The 18,315-nt window shown below is 40.0% G+C and overlaps 1 protein-coding gene across 2 annotated transcripts in view; it reads right to left on the reverse strand.

Annotated features, from left to right (window-relative positions):
• Positions 1-17,856, reverse strand: part of PLPPR3 (phospholipid phosphatase related 3) — a 31,652-nt gene extending 13,796 nt beyond the window's left edge. Inside the window, exons 1-2 of one of the 2 annotated variants that reach the window (XM_073594051.1) lie at positions 17,722-17,856; positions 9,060-9,183 (exon numbers count right to left, since the gene is read on the reverse strand). In XM_073594051.1, the coding sequence (XP_073450152.1) occupies positions 9,060-9,183; positions 17,722-17,735 (138 nt within the window). In that variant the 5' untranslated portion in view covers positions 17,736-17,856. Of the gene's footprint in view, positions 1-9,059; positions 9,184-16,908; positions 17,306-17,721 lie in introns of those variants that run through there. The other variant, XM_073594052.1, reaches the window with a different exon arrangement.
• Positions 17,857-18,315: the final 459 nt, after the last annotated feature.

The following is an 18,315-nucleotide window of genomic DNA, read 5'->3' on the forward strand; positions in this document are numbered from 1 at the left end:
GATGAGCACTGATAGGTGGCACTGATGGACACCGATAGATGGCACTGATAGGGAGACATCTGGCAAGCATTGGTAATAGGCACTGACTGGCACCATTTGTGGGCACTGATTGGCATATTTTGGGCACTGACTGTCATCCCTGGTGGCCATGGGTAACATACCTGGTCAACCATCCGTGGTGTCCATCCCTGGTGGTCCTGGTGGTATCCCTGGTGGTCCAGTGTGGGCATTCGCGGGAGGGGGCTGATAATCAATCAGCACAGATCCCCCTGTCAGGAGAGCCGCCAATCGGCTCTCCTCTACTCGCATCTACTCGCCCTGTTTACACTGTGCTCAGCCGTGATTGGACATGGCTGATCACGTCAGAGGCTCTTTACCGAGATTGGTGTAGCGCTTTGTGTCAGACTGACCCACGGGCGCATGCCGGCAGGATAACTGAAAAAATGCCCGGTCGTCATTTTGCTATAGGCCAGGCGAGAAGTGGTTAAAATACAGACTCTATTTACTAATTAGGTGACTTCTGAAGGCAATTGGTTCAACTAGATTTTAGTTAGGGGTATCGGAGTAAAGGGGGCTGAATACAAATGCACGCCACACTTTTCAGATATTTATTTGTAAAAAAAATTGAAAACCATTTATCATTTTCCTTTCACTTCACAATTATGTGCCACTTTGTGTTGGTCTATCACATAAAATCCCAATAAAATACGTTTACGTTTTTGGTTATACCATGACAAAATGTGAAAAAAGGGGTATATATATATATATATATATATATATATATATATATATATATATATATATATATATATATATATACAGTATATATTCATGTAAAAATGTAATTTGTTTCCAGTAAAGCATATCAAACAATGCATTATTTCAGGAAATGTATTGATTGCATGTTTAGAGATATGAGCCCGGAAAAAGATAAAAATAACCACCACTGTAATCATGCTTTGGTATACATAGATATATAAAGATATCTGAAAATACAATAATAACAACATTAATTATTAAAGCATCAAACAATTAATAACAAGCTTAATGTGCATCTACAGGCATAAGTGGTTAAAATTAGGGGGATACCACTAATTTCCAAAGATTGCTGTTAAAAGTTGATGAAATGAAATGCCTTTCTACAGCACTAATAGCACAACATTCTGTGAACAGAGGGGACAAAAGATTGATCTTTGCTACATGTGCACAGTATAATGTGTTTAGAAAATAAAAAGGCTGCATACCAACACAAAAAACTAATGTATGATGTTATATCTTTTCTTTATGGCCTTGGGATCTGGATGTTAAATCATCAACACAGTGGTTCAAATATCAAAAATTCTATTTTCAGAATGGCCACTTCAGGGTCTAGATATCAATAGCATTGAAGTACACTGGCATGACCTGCAGTGGGTTGTTTAACCACCTCAATACAGGGCACTTTCACCCCCTTCCTGCCCAAGCCATTTTTCAGTTTTCAGCGCTGTCGCATTTTGAATGACAATTGCGCGGTCATGTTACGCTGCACCCTAATGACATTTTTATCATTTTTTCCCCACAAATAGAGCTTTCTTTTGGTGGTATTTGATCACCTCTGCAGTTTTTATTTATTGCGCTATAAACAAAAGAAGAGTGACAATTTTGAAAAAACACAATATTTTTTACTTTTTGCTATAATAAATATCCAATTTTTTTTTTTAACAAATTTTTTCCTCAGTTTAGGCCGATACGTATTCTTCTACATATTTTTGGTAAAAAAATGGCGATAAGCGTATATTGATTGGTTTGCGCAAAAGTTATAGCGTCTACAAAATAGGGGATAGATTTATAGCATTTTTATTTATTTATTTATTTTTTACTAGTAATGGCGGCGATCTGCGATTTTTATTGTGACTGCGATATTGCGGCAGACATATCGGACACTTTTGACACATTTTTGGGGCCATTCACATTTATACAGCGATCCATGCTATAAAATTGCATTGATTACTGTGTAAATGTGACTGGCAGGGAAGGGGTTAACCACTAGGGGGCGATCGAGGGGTTAATGTATGACTTAGGGAGGTGATTCTAACTGTGGGGGGAGGGGACTGACTGGGGGAAGTGACCGATCGGTGTCCCTATGTACAAGGGACACGCCATCGGTCTCCTCTCCTGTCTGACAGGACGTGGATCTGTGTTTACATGCACAGATCCACGGTCCTGCTCTGTTACCAGGCAATCGCGGGTGCCCGGCGGACATCGCGGCCGCCGGGCACGCGCACCGGGTCCTGAGCGACGCAGCGGGCACGCGCCCCCTAGTGGCTCAGGAGGGCGATCACGTCATATGACGTCCGCCCAGAACAAGAGAAGCCTCGTCCCGCCGTCATATGACGGTGGGCAGTGGCTTAGTGGTTAAAGCAAACTATGCCAAAATATACATGAACCAAAACAATTTTCTGGGATAGACCAATATACCTCCTCACAGAGGTGTGATCAGCAGCTGCAGAAAACATTTGCTTGAGGTTATTGCACAGCACTAGTTTTTAAATATAAGGGTTTATATATAGTGCCTTGCAAAAGTATTCACACCCCTTGAAATTTTACAACCAAAAATTTTATTGCATTTTATTGGGATTTTATGTCATAGACCAACATAAAGTGGCACACAATTGTAAAGTGGAAGGAAAATGATAAATGCTTTTCCAAACTTTTTGCAAATAAATATCTGAAAAGTGGGGCGTGTATTTGTATTCAGCCCCCTTTACTCTGATGCCCCTAACTAAAATCTAGTGGAACCAATTGCCTTCAGAAGTCCCCTAATTCGTAAATAGAGTCCACCTATGTGTAATTTAATCTCAGTATGTTCTATGAAGCCCTCAGAGGTTTGTTAGAAAACCTTGGTAAACAAACAGCATAATTAAGGCCAAGGAACACACCAGACAGGTCAGGAATAAAGTTGTGGAGAAGTTTAAAGTAGGGTTAGGTTATAAAAATATCCCAAGCTTTGAACATCTCACGGAGCACTGTTCAATCCATCATCCAAAAGTGGAAAGAGTATGGCACAACTGCAAACCTACCAAGACATGGCAGTCAACCTAAACTGACAGGCCGGGCAAGGAGAGCATTAATCAGAGAAGCAGCCAGGAGGCCCATGGTTACTCTGGAGGAGCTGCAAAGATCCACAGCTCAGGTGGGAGAATCTGTCCACAGGACAACTATTAGTGGTGCACTCCACAAATCTGGCCTTTATGGAAGAGTGGCAAGAAGAAAGACATTGTTGAAAGAAAGCCATAAGAAGTCCAGTTTGCAGTTTGCGAGAAGCCATGTGGGGGACACAGCAAACATGTGGAAGAACTGGACTTCTTATGGCTTTCTTTCAACAATAAAAGCAAAATGCTATGTGTGGCAGAAAATGAGCACTGCACATCACCCTGAACATACCATCCCCATGTGAAACATGGTGGTGGCAGCATCATGTCATGGGGATGCTTTTCTTCAGCAGGGACAGGGAAGCTGATCAGAGTTGATGGGAAGATGAATGGAGCCAAATACAGGGGAAGCTTAGAAGAAACCCTGTTAGAGTCTGCAAAAGACTTGAGACTGGGGTGGAGGTTCACCTTCCAGCAGGACAACAAACCTAAACATACAGCCAGAGCTCCAATGGAATGGTTTAGATAGTATATTTATGTGTTAGAATGGCCCAGTCAAAGTCCAGACCTAAATCCAATTAAGAATCTGTGGCAAGACATTAAAATTGCTGTTCACAGACTCTGCTCTCCATCCAATCTGACAGAGCTTGGGCTATTTTACAAAGAAACATGGGCAAAAATGTCACTCTCTAGATGTGCAAAGCTGGTGGAGACATACCCAAAAAGACTTGCAGCTGTAATTGCAGTGAAAGGTGGTTCTACAAAGTATTGACTCAGGGGGGCTGAATACAAATGCACACCACACTTTTCACATATTTATTTGTAAAAAATTTGGAAAACCATTTATCATTTTCCTTCAACTTCACAATTGTGTGCCACTTTGTGTTGCTCTATCACATAAAATCCCAATAAAATATATTTATGTTTTTGGTTGTAACATGACAAAATGTGGAACATTTCAAGGGGTGTGAATACTTTTTCAAGGCACTGTACATCAATAGCTTTGATTGCTTACACTAATTATAGTAAATCCTCACCTTAAACAACCCATTCAGTTTAAAAAAGAAATGAAAGGCAATACATTTGTGTATAGGTATAAAAAAACATTAGAGGGGTGTGTCAGGAAAGTCTGATTATTGGAGGAGAATAGGCTGAGTTCCCAGCATAGCTAGAGAACTGATCACGGTGTGTTCTCCTGCCTAGTGTGGTCACTTTTTAATAGGAAAACAGAGGGACTGGCAGAAACATCTGGAATTTCACACAAAAGAAGCAATTCAAAGAGACCAGGATACTTTTTCATACAAGTACATGGTACAGTAGGCACATACCAGGAATATGAAATGTTGGGTTTACATATTCTTTAATATTAGATGAAAAAAAAGTCAGGTTATTGAACGCCGTGTGCTCTTTCCTTGACATGTTTCATAGTAATAACTTTGTCTGAGGGTGGTAAATGTTGATTTCATAGGGACTGAAAAAAGGAGCGGGATTCATATATAGAAGATACAGCTGTTGTTTGAGAATTGTCTTTTCAGCAGAGTACGATCCTATCGACCTTATTGAACTGCATATTTTATGCTGATTCCCTTAATCATCAGCACTGTATTGAGTTACAGTTTATTATTATTATTATTATACAGGATTTATATAGCGCCAACAGTTTACGCAGTGCTTTACAATATAAAAGGGAGACAATACAGTTATAATACAATAAAATACAAGAGGATTAAGAGGACCCTGCTCAGAAGAGCTTACAATCTAATAAGTTTATATCAACAAGTTGTTGATTTATGAGCGCTGTTTGATTGTATTACATTTATGTTTGTTTAGATCTTATCTTGAACATTTGTTAGCAGCAGACTACAGACTGGATTTTTTTGTTGATTTTATTAATTAGCCTGATTTTAATTTTATCTAATTCACTGTGCCCTTAAGTGCTTGGTGTGTAGCCCCCTTTTGGACGTTTCATTCAAGGTTATTAGATTACAAATTTATTATTATTAGCTTATTGAACACAAGATAGCATTTTAAGTGTCATTCTTGCAATAATCCAGAAAACTACTGTTTACAAACTTTGACACACTACTAGTTTTTTTTGCTCAACCCAGCAGGATTGAATGAAAAAAAAAAAAAAACCTGACAGCTCAGGTGGAGTTGCTGTACTAGCTATCCAATTTTAGTACAGCGATCTCCCCTGCTGTGCTGTACAGGGGAATGCCCCCCGCTAGAACACTGCTGTCAGTGCTCTCAGCCATTGGCTGAGAGCGCTAATCGGGAGCCAATTGGCAGACCTCTTTCAGTCGTGCCCCTTCAACAGAAGTTGACCGAACGGCCGACTTCTGTCGAATGGCTTCAGTACACACGGGCCAAATGTCGGCTGGTTTCTTTGGAACTAACCAATGCCACCCTACATTCAGCCTGTGTGTACTAAGCTTAAGGGTTTTGTTGTTGCTAAGATGGAAGTTGTGGATGGGATATGCTATAGTGAGAAGCCCATCAGTTAAAAAAAAAAAAAAAAAATATATATCTGGGTCACTGATGCAGAAGTATAAAAGCCAGGACAGGTGTAATGTAATCTGGATACAACAGAAGCAAATTCTCCAGGGTACCAGATTTATATTTTTAAAGCATATTTTCCTCATTAGAGCCCAATAGAACCATTATGGATTAATAGAAATATGCAGTCAGAATTTGTAAAAAGTAAATAAAATGTAATTTATGTTGTGTTTTATTGTGCTGGTGCTTTATTATTATATGCAGCTGTTCTGCAACATGCTATAGACCCAGGCCACTGCTCTTATACAGTTACCAGCAGCCTTACAGGCATTAGAATATGCACCCCAAAGCTCAAAAACAGAGCAACAGAGGCAGTGTCTAGGGGTGTGCACATGTCATGGCTGCGATGCCATGCTTTGCAGCCATTGCAGAAATTATGGAAGCACATGTGAATGAGTCCTTAATATCTGTTTTCTTTATTTTTAAGAATTTTATTTGGTTTTTATTTTTTTATTTCTATTTTATTTATTTACATTTTTAGCTGCCCTGTTGGGGGTCTTTGGTGATTTATCAGGGGTCTAAACAGAGAAATGGACAGAGGACATAAATCAGTCCCTTTCCCTGCAGCCTCAGCTGCACAGATGAATGAATAGGAAGCACTCACAGGCTTCCTGTTAATTTACAGACTGAAGCATAATAAACATAGTTTACTATGCTTCAGCGGTGATTGGACAGAGGAGCAATCAGTACTGATCACTCACTGTGTTCATCCAGAAAAGGACATATCTACTGTCCCCATCTCCTACTCTCCATACTGAAACATCCCCCTGTGTGTCCGCAGCAGCTGCCATCGAGAGGAGAGCAGCCGGAAGCGATGCAGGGGGGGGCGCACAGCAAGTTGAAGGGGGAGCAGATACTAGAACTGATCCCCCTGCAGTGCAGGTGGATTGTGAGAGAGGAGGAAAGAGGAGGAGAATCCAGCAGTTATGCAGGGGAAGGAACAAAAGGATTGGCGTCTGCAGTAAGGCAGTACAGCTGGTCCTCCTGCTCGGCAGGTGCATGGGCCCCCATTTTTGAACTGATAGGGCCCAGGCCGCTGTACAGGAGGGCCAGCTGTATTGCCTTATCAGGGCCCTGGCACACTGGGGGATAAGGGTGTGCCCAGTCAAATCCGGCACACCCACTGCTTACAGGTCATCTGCACAGTGCTCTAATCAGCTATGCCCATTCTCCCTGACTAGTAAAGCACTAACCCATTAAAAAATATTTTAAAAATCACATATTCTTTCCTTTTTATGCAGACTTACTGCATACTTTTTTTTTTAATATGCAGGTTTAATTGGGTTTAATATATATATATATATATATATATATATATATATATATATATATATATATATATATATATATATATATATGTGCCTGTCTGTAGAGAAAATGTGCTTGAAAATGCAGCACTGTGACTTTATTCTTAAAACATGCAAAACAAATGTGCCTGCTTATTATGTGGGCCAATGTCTTGGAGCCATTTCTAAAAACACAAAGCAATCAGATTCATTATTTGCACTGGAATAGTTTCCTTTGTCTCCATAGTAATTATGCTTGAATCACACACTCTTCTGATGCTTGCTTTGTTGGATTTTAAGGATTATGTAAAAGTCGTGATATGAAGTAGATGTTAGACATTAGTCATATGAGGTGCAGCAAAAACATTTGTATGACTGAAGTAAGAACCATAGGGATTAGGAAAAAATGTAACAAAGTAACTGTGAAAACTAAACTCTTCACATTGTAAACATTTGTATCCAGTTTGTTACAGATTCTTCTCTCAAGACCATTAGACCACAGAACCGCGATCTGCCTATGTAAACAAGGCAGATCACCTAAGCAGAAACATGGATCTCTGTCTTCCCACAGTAAATGCATCCTCCACACAGTAACCAAGCACTCCCTAGGAACACATTTAACTCTTTGATCGCCCCTGATGTTAACCCCTTACCTGCCAGTGTCATTAGTACAGTGACATGCATTTATTTTAGCACTGATCACTACATTAGTGTTACTGGTCCCCAAAAAGGGTCAAAAGTGTCAGTTAGTTGTCCGATTTATCCGCCGCAATATCGCAGTCCCACTATATGTCGCTAATCGGTGCCATTACTAGAAAAAAATAAATAAAAATTCCATAAATCTATCCCATCGTTTGTAGACACTAACTTTTGCGCAAACCAATCAATATACGCTTATTGGGATTTTTTTTTACCAAAAATATGTAGCAGAATACATATTGGCCTAAATTGATGAAGAGATTAGATTTTTAAATTTTTTTACTGGATATGTTTTATAGCAGAGAGTAAAAAATATTGTTTTTTTTTTTCAAAATTGTCTGCCTTTTTTTGTTTGTAGCGCAAAAAAATAAAAATCGCAGAGGTGATCAAATACCACAAAAATAAAGCACTATTTGTGGGAAAAAAAGGACATCAATGTTATTTGGGTACATCATCGCACAACTGCGCAATTGTCAGTTAAATGAATGCAGTGCCGTATCGCAAAAAATGGCCTGGTCATTCCGGAGCTGATTCGGTTAATGGTAATTAGATACGAGACAAGAGACACGGTGATATTTTAAAAATGTTTTGGAAGTGATTATACTGTTATGCCGCATACACACGAGCGGAATTTCTGACAGAAAGAGTCTGATGGGAGCTTTTCATCGTATATTCCGATCGTGTGTATGCCCCATCGGACTTTTTATGTCAAAAATTCAGACGGACTTAGGTAGAGAACATGTTCTATATTTTTCCGATGGAAAAAACGATCGTCTGTATGCTTTTCTGACGCACCAAAAACGACGCATGCTCTGAAGCAAGTACGAGACGAAAGCTATTGGCTACTGGCTATTGAACTTCCGTTTTCTAGTCCCGTCGTACGTTTTGTACGTCACCATGTTCTGGACGGTCAGAATTTGCTGTGACCGTGTGTATGCAAGACAGCTTGAGCGGAACTCCGTTGGAGAAACCTTAAGAGTTTATTCCGATGGCAAAACCGGTCGTATGTACAGGGCATGATTCATATATTCCAACCATTGATGTAAACAGATGTGTGGCTCGGAGACTATAAACAGGAGATCGTCTATATATAGACAATAAAATGCAGTATCTTTTCAATGGGGACTATCAGGTCCAAAAATGTGGGACCTCTCCCACCGTCTGAAATCCGTCCTAAAAACCTTCAGAGTTTATTCCAACGGCAAAACTGGTCGTGTGTACAGGGCATTATAGGTAGAAGTGGTATAATGTACATTATTAGCTTTTGCCTTATTCTCAACTACACATACAGGTACTTACAGCCCTAGGAGTTGTAATATTTAATGTTAATTTACACTACTGTGTCCTGTTTATTACATCTGTCAGTTCTATACAGTAAAAGACTCACCTCCACAAAATAGAAGCATGGTAAGAGAGTCATGCTGTCCTTTGGAGGCCGAGGTTTGGTCTTCTCTTTAGTGGATATCATGGCACCCAGTGGGTGACTATTGAGATGTGGGACCAGTGGATTCCTAAAGACATAAAGTACAAATATAATTGTTAGATTGCTTATATTTTTATGTAATTATTACTTCAGCTATTACACCTGTATACCCCCTTAAAGACCAAAGGTATTTTCCCTAATCATCTTTCAGGAAGCACTACTAAACAAAACTTTTAAAAGGAGGCTCCTCCCCCACAGAACTGTATTGTAGGTGCACTCTTTCAGGCTTGTCCTGATAGTGTGGTTCTCTTACCTTGTTCAGGAGTCCCAAGAGGGTAACCAGAGCTATTTTGGCAAATGTGGAGAATTTTCATCTCATGATGCAAGATGAATAATTGTAAAGCTTCGGTTCTGGAATTTTTGCAGGATGGAGCTGAGAGGAGAATAGCCATTAGCATGCTAAAGGTGCAGATAGCAGCTTTGAGTGTTTTTTTTTTAAATCTTTTGCTAAGGAACCTTTGGGTACCAAATTTTTTACACACTAGCTAGATGGTGCCTCTTAGAGGATTTCCTAAGCGGGACCTCTCTGTGGTTCTACAGGTTTTGACCAAGGAACTTTTCGATTCTGGAAGCTTAAAGGTCCTCATACTCAGGACTATTCTTCTGGTGGCATTGACTTTGGCTCCCCAGATGGAGTTGCAAACTTTGTATTTAAGGGAGCTTTTTCTGCCAGTCTTCCTAGACTGAACTGTATTAAAGACAGATCCAGAGTTTTTGCTTATCATCGCTCTTCTACCATCTTTTTCAGGGCATTTTTCTTACTACAGTCTGTCTAATGCCCCATACACATGATCGTAAAGTCCGTGTGTATGCTCCATCGGACTTTTGCTGGCGGAATTTCCACCAGCAAAAGATTGAGAGCAGATCCTCTATTTTTCAGACGGAAAAAGTTCCTATCGGAAATTCCGATCATCTGTAGCAAATCCGACGCGCAAAATTGCTACGCATGCTCGGAAACAATTTGACGCATGCTTGGAAGCATTGAACTTCATTTTCTCGGCTCGTCGTAGTGTTGTACGTCACCACGTTCTTGGCGGTCGAAAGTTCAGAGAACTTTTGTGTGACCGTGTGTATGCAAGGCAAGCCTGAGCGGAATTCCGTCGGAAAAACCATCCAAGGTTTTTCTGACGGAAATTCCGATCGTGTGTATGGGGCATTAATCGAGTTTGCAATAAAGAAAAAAAAATCACGTGTTACATCACCTGGAGGTAACTGGAAATTTTAGGAAAACATATTCTCTCTATGTGTTGCTCACTGGTGTCAAAAAGATCCAAAGCTCTTCAAAGAATTCTATACCAGATGGTTAAGGACAGCTATTAGAGAATCATATAACCGTATGAATCTGGATCCCCAAGTGAGGGTTCATAAACATTCCCCTAGAGCTTTGGCATCTACCTGGGCTTTAAGGGCTGGTGCCACCCCAGAACAGATTTTGCAAGGCAGCAATGTGAAGCTTTACAGCCTTCTGCTGCCACTACAGGTTGGACCTCTTGTCAGCTAGTGACCAGTCTTTTGGCAGGAAGGTCTTGCAGGCTGTGATCCCCCTAAATGGTAAGTTCTTGTTTAATCTTTTGGATGCTGTCCTGGAAGATGATTTTGGAAAAGTCAAGTTAGGTTTACAAGTAACTTGGTTTCCAGTAAGTCTTTCAGGACAGCAGCTACTACCTACCCTATTCAAATGTAGTGTTGTTCTTGTGTTTTTCAGCTTTACTGGAGGTACTGTTCTACAACTGAGGATCTGTAGGAAGGAGCTTCCCTTGAAAAGATTGATGTAGCAGTGTTTCCTGGAATATTGGAGAGGAGATATCGATTGTATTGATTCTTGAGTAAAACTTGGGCAGAAGTTGTGTGAATATTGTGTAAACACATTTATAAGTAGAAAAAAGGTACTAATTGTATTCTATAATTTAGTTTAGAATAACATTTAAGCTTCTGCTGAAAACACAGTGAAGTTATTTACAAATGTCGTTTTTTTTTTGTTTTTTTTTTTTAATGGTTTAACACGTCACCACAAAAAAACATTGATAAAATTAGTACAATTCATCAGAAAAGCTATAGCTAAGGGACGAAAGGGAGGAAGATGTAAATTAGGAGTGATTATAGTTAAATTTGAACTCCAGGTACCTTCAAAGTCAATGCCCACCCTGATCTCCAGACCATACTAGACCTACTAAACGACTGGCGTACAATGCATTCCTAAGACCCAGTATTTTCAGTTGGTCTTGCTAGATTTCTGGATAGACAATTCACCATTATGGAGAATAGAACCGGTGACATCTTCAATAGTGAGGCATTTATAATCATCAAAGTTTACACAGTGATTTTGCCTTATAATCTGTAATCCAAATTGTTTGTTATTTTTACTTGTTTTTTCTTATTTTGTTTTTGTTTTGTTTTTTTATCTTCTCCTCCATACTCTGTGTTTATGTGTTTGATGTAAAACTGCATGACATGCTGCAAATGGAAATTTATCCTATTTTGCTATTGTACTCTGTATGGTCTTTAAAACCTACAATAAAATCTTTATGTTAAAAAAAAAAGTTTGAACTCCAGGAAAGATAAAAATCCGCTTTTGCAGTGGGGCTGTGCTGCATGAGTTAACTGCTAATGTCTGTCTAAAGCAGTGGTTCTCAACTCCTGTCTTTAGGACCCACTAACAGGCCATATTTCAAGTATTACCTTGGAGAGATGCAGACTAGAATACTGCAATCACTGAGCAGCAAATTATATCACCTGCAATGTATTTCAGTTATCTTGCAAACCTGGCCTGTGTTAGTGGGTCCTGAGGACTGGAGTTGAGAACCACTGGTCTAAAGGATGTAGAAAAGCAGTTTTACTAACCCGATCCTCCGCTCCTGCAGGCTTCTCTGTGCTGCTATTCAGCAGCCTCTTTTCTACCATGCTCCCGCAGCTTAGGGTCACCAAGACCGATACAGGGTCCATAGCCCTGCATTGGACGTGAGAACGTTGAGGGACAGGCCAACCCTCTCATTCATAGGGTAATGCACCGCCTGCGGAGTGGAGCTTTTACTTAGTCCCCCTAGACAAAACAAACAGTTAACCATTGCAGTGCAGGCACAGCCCCAATACAAGGAAGCGTTTTTGTGATTCCTGGTGTTTGACTTTAAATGAAGGGTTAAATAGGTACACTTTAAAATTTAAGAAAACCTGATTTTTTCACTTGACAGGTTGCTCTAACCCACAAAAATTGTTTACAGACTTTGTTTTACCACAGAATCCATTTTAAGCACCCCTGCAGCACAAACCAGGACTTGGCTGTTAAAATGACAGCCAATATTGGCAATTTCCAACAGCTTCAGAGCAGATGGGAAGACCAGGGTGAACCAGGTACATCAAAGGTACTTTATTGCTGTTTTTGTGGAAGGTCCATAATTGGTTAAGGATCTTTCTACAAAGTTTAAATTCCTTTTAGTCTATTTTGAAACAGATTTTTTGACGGATTTTAGTCTACAAGACCGAAAGCATCTCTTTTCTTGTTATGTGCTACCTCAGCAGTTTGCTGAATGGAAACTTGTGCTGACAGAAATATGTGGTTACAGTTGCTAACCTTCAAAATTGATAGCGGCCCTACTGCTCATTTGATGCCTTCCATACTTTTTAGGCCACTGATCCAGAACAAAAATGCAGCAAGGGAAGTCAGAACTTCTGATTGTCTTACTTGCTCTAGGTCAGTAACTTAGTAAGCACCAACGATATTGAGTTAGCAAGACAGCCAGGTATCTAGCATTTTCAGAAGAAGAGATCGGCAATAGCAGCTTACATATTTCTCTATTTCCAGGTTTCCTTTAAGATGATCACAGAAAAAAAAGGATTGTTCTGGGTTTGGTTTGTCTGCCTCTCCAATACATTACATACATATCTATATATATACCCAACCCCATACATACAGTACATACCCCCACCTCTCCATACATACCTACATACATACTTCACCCCATACATATTTACCCCGCCTTTCATTACATTATATACATACATACCTCACCACTCTATACATTACATACATAACCCACCCACCTCTCCATACATTGCCTTCTCTGGGGAATAACTGATTAGTTGGTTTAGATTTTTTCAGGCTGAGATAAGCAGATACCATAGATGCCTCCCTCTCCCTCACTACCATGGGCACAAACATGCAAGCCTAGATGATCCAGTAATTAATGTTTATAAAGGTCTTTTGTCTAATCATGTTTGCATGGCCGATACAATCTGATTCACAGTGAGATGAGGTAAGTAAAAGTTGCTGTATAAGATGAGTTGACAGTGGTGCCTATATATGCACATGGTAATGCTTGGTCCCATATACTAGGTCTGCTTCATATGTCTGCTCTCTTGTCATCAAAACAGAAGTAATGGTGCTTAAGAATAGCACATAATGAGAACCTTTGTCCAAATCTGTCAATTTTGCTTTGGTTAACCTTTCCATCTTCTGAAGATTCAGTTCATTGTACTCATTCCTAAATTATCTCCCTCTTGCCTATTTTTAATCTGCCCATCAGAATTTGTAGGCTGGTACTGGACTCTTTCTTGAGGGTTTGGCAAGTAACTGAAACACGACCAGTCCAAAATAAGGATCGCTGAATCCTGGAATGGCCAGTCGGGATACTGGCTCTTCAGCAAACGTGAATTTCTCGTGGGTAAGGTGTGCCTTTTTAAAAGAGTCATCAAACTTTGTGGTAAAAATCCAAACTTTTTTTATTATTAACACTTTACTGAAAGTATTGTACTGTCTTTCAGTGTAAATAAACGTTTGGTGTCTCATGACCCTTTGAAAAAGGCATTCCTCACCCACCACACAAGTCAGAAATTAGTGAGCATTCACCAAATCCCATGCTTCTTGCTGATTGGAGAGCTCTGGGTCTGACTCAGCAGGGAGTGTGTCTGACCTCTAAAGAGGGACCACTGCTTCCACCAAGAGAGCAAGGGTTCTTCTCCACAGCATGCTGGCAGGAGACAGACTTTTTAAATCTGTGGCTACTTTTAGACTTTGCACACCTTTTGTTTTAATGCACATCTGAGGTGTTCAGCTGATTTAAACTAAAGGTTCAGTTGGGCTTTAAAGGAAATCTGTCACAGGAGTCAGTGACTCAAATAGTATTAAAGCCATCAGGGCCAACATTTCAACCATGGAACTTCTGTGTTCAGAAAGAGAAATCAACAGCAGTAGCCCCCATTTTCCTTTAATTCACAACCGTTCCCCTGGATGTAGAATGCAATTGGATTTTGTTGGAATTTGGATTTTATTGGAATTTCATCACACGAAGCAGTGTTTAATGTTGTTTTTACCATGTATTACTGTTGTTACTCTGTACAAGTCAATGTGAATGCATGGTAAATGCATCCCAATTGGCAACCATTCTTTCCAGAAAGCATGTTAAAATTGGACTCAGAGTTTGCTGGTAATGTAGTCGTATTTTACATCATTTAAATTATGCATAAAGCATCAGAGAATTTTTTTACCAATATAATTATAAGTTAATCATAGTTAGAGAAGTGTAGGGCTGCATAGTAACCAGTTTTTTAAGACCGAGTATGAGTACCGATACAATTTCTCAAGTACTCGCTGATACCAATTACCGATGCTTAATTTTAGTGTCATGTGACAGCTTTTTTTAGGGGTTGTTCATACCATGCATGCATTAAAATTGATGGAAAAACAGCACAGAGTTCACTTGCAGAGACATGAGTTTCACATCAGTTTTCATGTGTGTTTCACTGAGTTTTTACAGCCTGATTTGAAAAAGAGTCCTGTGCGATTTCAGTCCGGTTTAGGTGCCATTTCTAATCTCATACACTACAATTAGCATTGGAATCACCTGAATGGCTGAACGAAATCGCACTGGACCAGGCTGGGCTTTGAAGTTGCACTGCAAACCAGCCCGCACATATGTGAACCGAGTCTGAAGTTATTGGTTCCAGTTTCGGAGCAACTCTAATTCTGGGTATTTTGTACATAGTTACATTGGACCAGCTTGTACCAATGTAACTGTGCATATACCATATCTGTGGGATTCCTCTAGAAGCTGGAAATCACTGAAGTTGACACAGCTACTCCAGTGATCTCCCACTTGCTGCTGAGTCTTGTGCTGAGCGGCTGCCCTGCTGCATTGTAAACACAGGAGGTTGGCCAGTCAGAGATCTCTTTGCATTTTCTCAATAAATGCAAAGCATTCACTGATTGGATGAGGTGGAGAGCATGATATCATCGCCCCTCCCCCCACATCATCAAATCAGAGAATACTTTGCTTTTGTTGGGAGAAAATGCAAAGCATTCTCTGAATGGTGCCCATGCCAAGCTACAGACCTCCTGTGTTTAGTAAACATCAGGGCAGCTAGTGGAGATCACTGAAGTAGTGGTGCCTAGTAAAGTGATTTCCGGTTTCCACAGGGATCCTGCAAGTATGGTATAAGCATAGTTACATTGGTCCAATGTAGTTAGGTATAAAATATCCATACCTGGAATTCATCTTCAAACTATAAATGTGTCTGGCAAGTCGTTAATGGTATTGGTCACTGGAGAAGCCATGAACTCAACAGTTGGTCTCCATGCTTTAGGTGCACCATGCTCTCGCTAGATTTCAAAGTAACTTCTATATCACTTCCCCAAACTGATATAGTAATTACTGTATAACTGCAATAGAGTATGTTTAAAGTGATTGTTGTAGAATTCTATTAGTGAATCTAGTCATTTTTTTCCCATTTATTTTGACAGTATGTAATATTTTATAAGACATATTTGGTTCTAAAATTCTTCTCAGTTCCTGCTTCCTAAGGCATGTATAATCTTAATTAAGCTCATACCGGCAAACGCAAACCTTCTCTAGGGCCAGTTTGGTAGGATGCCAGTGAATGTATCAGTATGTATTTGGGTTGGGGGAGGAAACAATCAGAATAAACCTACTCAAACACAGGGAAAGCATACCAACTCCATGCAGATAGCGTTCCTAGCTGGACAGGTAAAACCTCATTTTCTGTAGTCCGTGGAATGATAGCTATAGTACAATGCAATTGAGCAAATATTGTCCTACATGCTTGAAGAGTACATGATTGACACCCTGACCACTGCCTTGACCCTTTAATACGCTAGTATACAGCCAAACATTAAAAATGTTTAAAATTAAATAAAAAATCAGCTAAAAATTATGAAAATGGGTAGAAAATTGCAACAAGAATGACAACACTTTAGATATCAGATACTTAGAAACATAAGGACGCATGTGGTTTTACACGTGATATTAATACTGTTTAGTAGTTACAAAGCCAGCCCTGCACTCAAGCAAGTAAGAATGTGCAAAAATATTGTAAAATCAACTGGTATCTTTTTTATTTTTATTTAAATGCCATAAATACTGCAGCCATAATATTTGTCAGCGTGGTATAACTTGTCAAAAGATGTAATTACTGCCAGGGATACATTTCAGCACACTTAATGATATGGACTGATTGCAGCTGCATATTACTAAGGAATATAGCATTTCACGGTAATCAATAGAGCCTCACCATAAATTGCAAATGGAGAAATGACATAAGGATAACGCAATCAGTGTTATAGCTGAGAATTATAATAGATGAAGATGCTTTTACATGAACACATAGCCAACTGCTGTATGCATATTCTAATTCAATGAGTATTCCGGTAAATCATTAGCCCAGCCCTGAATATATACTCCATGCAATCAAACCAGCAAGATCCACAAGCAACATCTTGAGAGCTAGCTAAAAATATATTTACCTGTCAAGGGAGGGAGATGCAGGGTAGAGAAGGAAACATCAAACCGACTTTAAGGGGGAGACCAGGAACAAAGAGAGGTAGAGCAGGATGCTGAGCTACAGTAGTAAGGAGCCCAAAGGATGCCTGTGAATGAATACAGAGCACATGGGGGAGGGTCTGCAAATCTCTGTATCCCGCTGTAACAAAAGAGCAATTCTGGACACCTTACAGAAGGACTCTCCTACAAAGGTACCCTAGTCACCTTTGTATTCCTCCCATTAACAATAGGATAGATGCCCTACTGGAAGACTCTAACTCTGGTGTGGTTGGTACCCAGGACAAGACAAGGGAGAAGAGGAAGGAGGGATGCTGTCCAGGAGTGATGGAGGGAAGGAACCCAGAGAAGGGACAGACAGAGGAGGAGACAAATAAAGAGGCAGAGTCTGCACTTCACACAAAAGCCATCAGGGTGATAAAGTGTGTGCTGCATGTGCACTCTAGCGTGTCTGCCTGCATTTTATCTAATAATCAGGACACATTTATTTGAGGTGTGTCCCTGCCTGCTTGTCATTTATTAGGGATACTGAAGAGATGGATGTGAGGAAATCAGTATTTCAAGATATTGAAGCATTTTGATTCTCAAGAATAAGACTGCATGTGCTTATATACATGAGGGTGCATCCCATGAATGCAGTGGTAGTAATACACATATGACAGATTGGCAATATTACCGTATTATAAAAGACACAGGTTAATGCATCTCTTTTTTGATTGAAGCAGAACTAAAGTCTAAAATGAAAATGCAATGCCTCTTTTGCCACAAATTAAACTTACCTGCCCACTCGCATTCTTCTTTAAAATGTACAGTGAGCTGTGCATGCACAGTACCTGTGTGCCGAGATGACTGAACTCCTGCGCATGCACGGGAGAGACATCATCCTGCACTGACCAATCAAGATGGCTGAAGACCAGCACCGGAAAAAAGCTGGGGATAAAATGCAAGCACCGACAAGGGACCTTGTGGGCGTCTGACTGTTGAAGCAGCAGTAAGTATTGCAGACTTTAGTTACACTTGAATACATTCCTAATTTTTTTTTTTTTTACATGCAAACCTGAATTTGACCTGGTATAAACCTCTTGCTGTTACTGTACAGCAGAGCTCAGACTGGGGGAGGGAGAAGCAGCACAAATAACCAATTAGTTGTGCTGCAGTATAGGTAGCATGCGGATAGAATGAGAGGGCAATCTGCTGCTCTCACTTCACTGTTCAGTCACAGGTGGGGGACAAGGACGTTACCTTATTGCAGAAGAGAAAAATCAGGCCTCCCTTTGCCAGACCTGGCAGGGTCCAACTCTTGAGGACTGTGTTTTCTTACAAATTTGTTTGAGTTGTAACTCCGGATGTGTGCCTTTATTTGCATTTCTGTG

The sequence above is a fragment of the Aquarana catesbeiana genome, linkage group LG01 (assembly GCF_042186555.1).
Source record: "Aquarana catesbeiana isolate 2022-GZ linkage group LG01, ASM4218655v1, whole genome shotgun sequence".
Taxonomy (NCBI): Eukaryota; Metazoa; Chordata; class Amphibia; order Anura; family Ranidae; genus Aquarana; species Aquarana catesbeiana.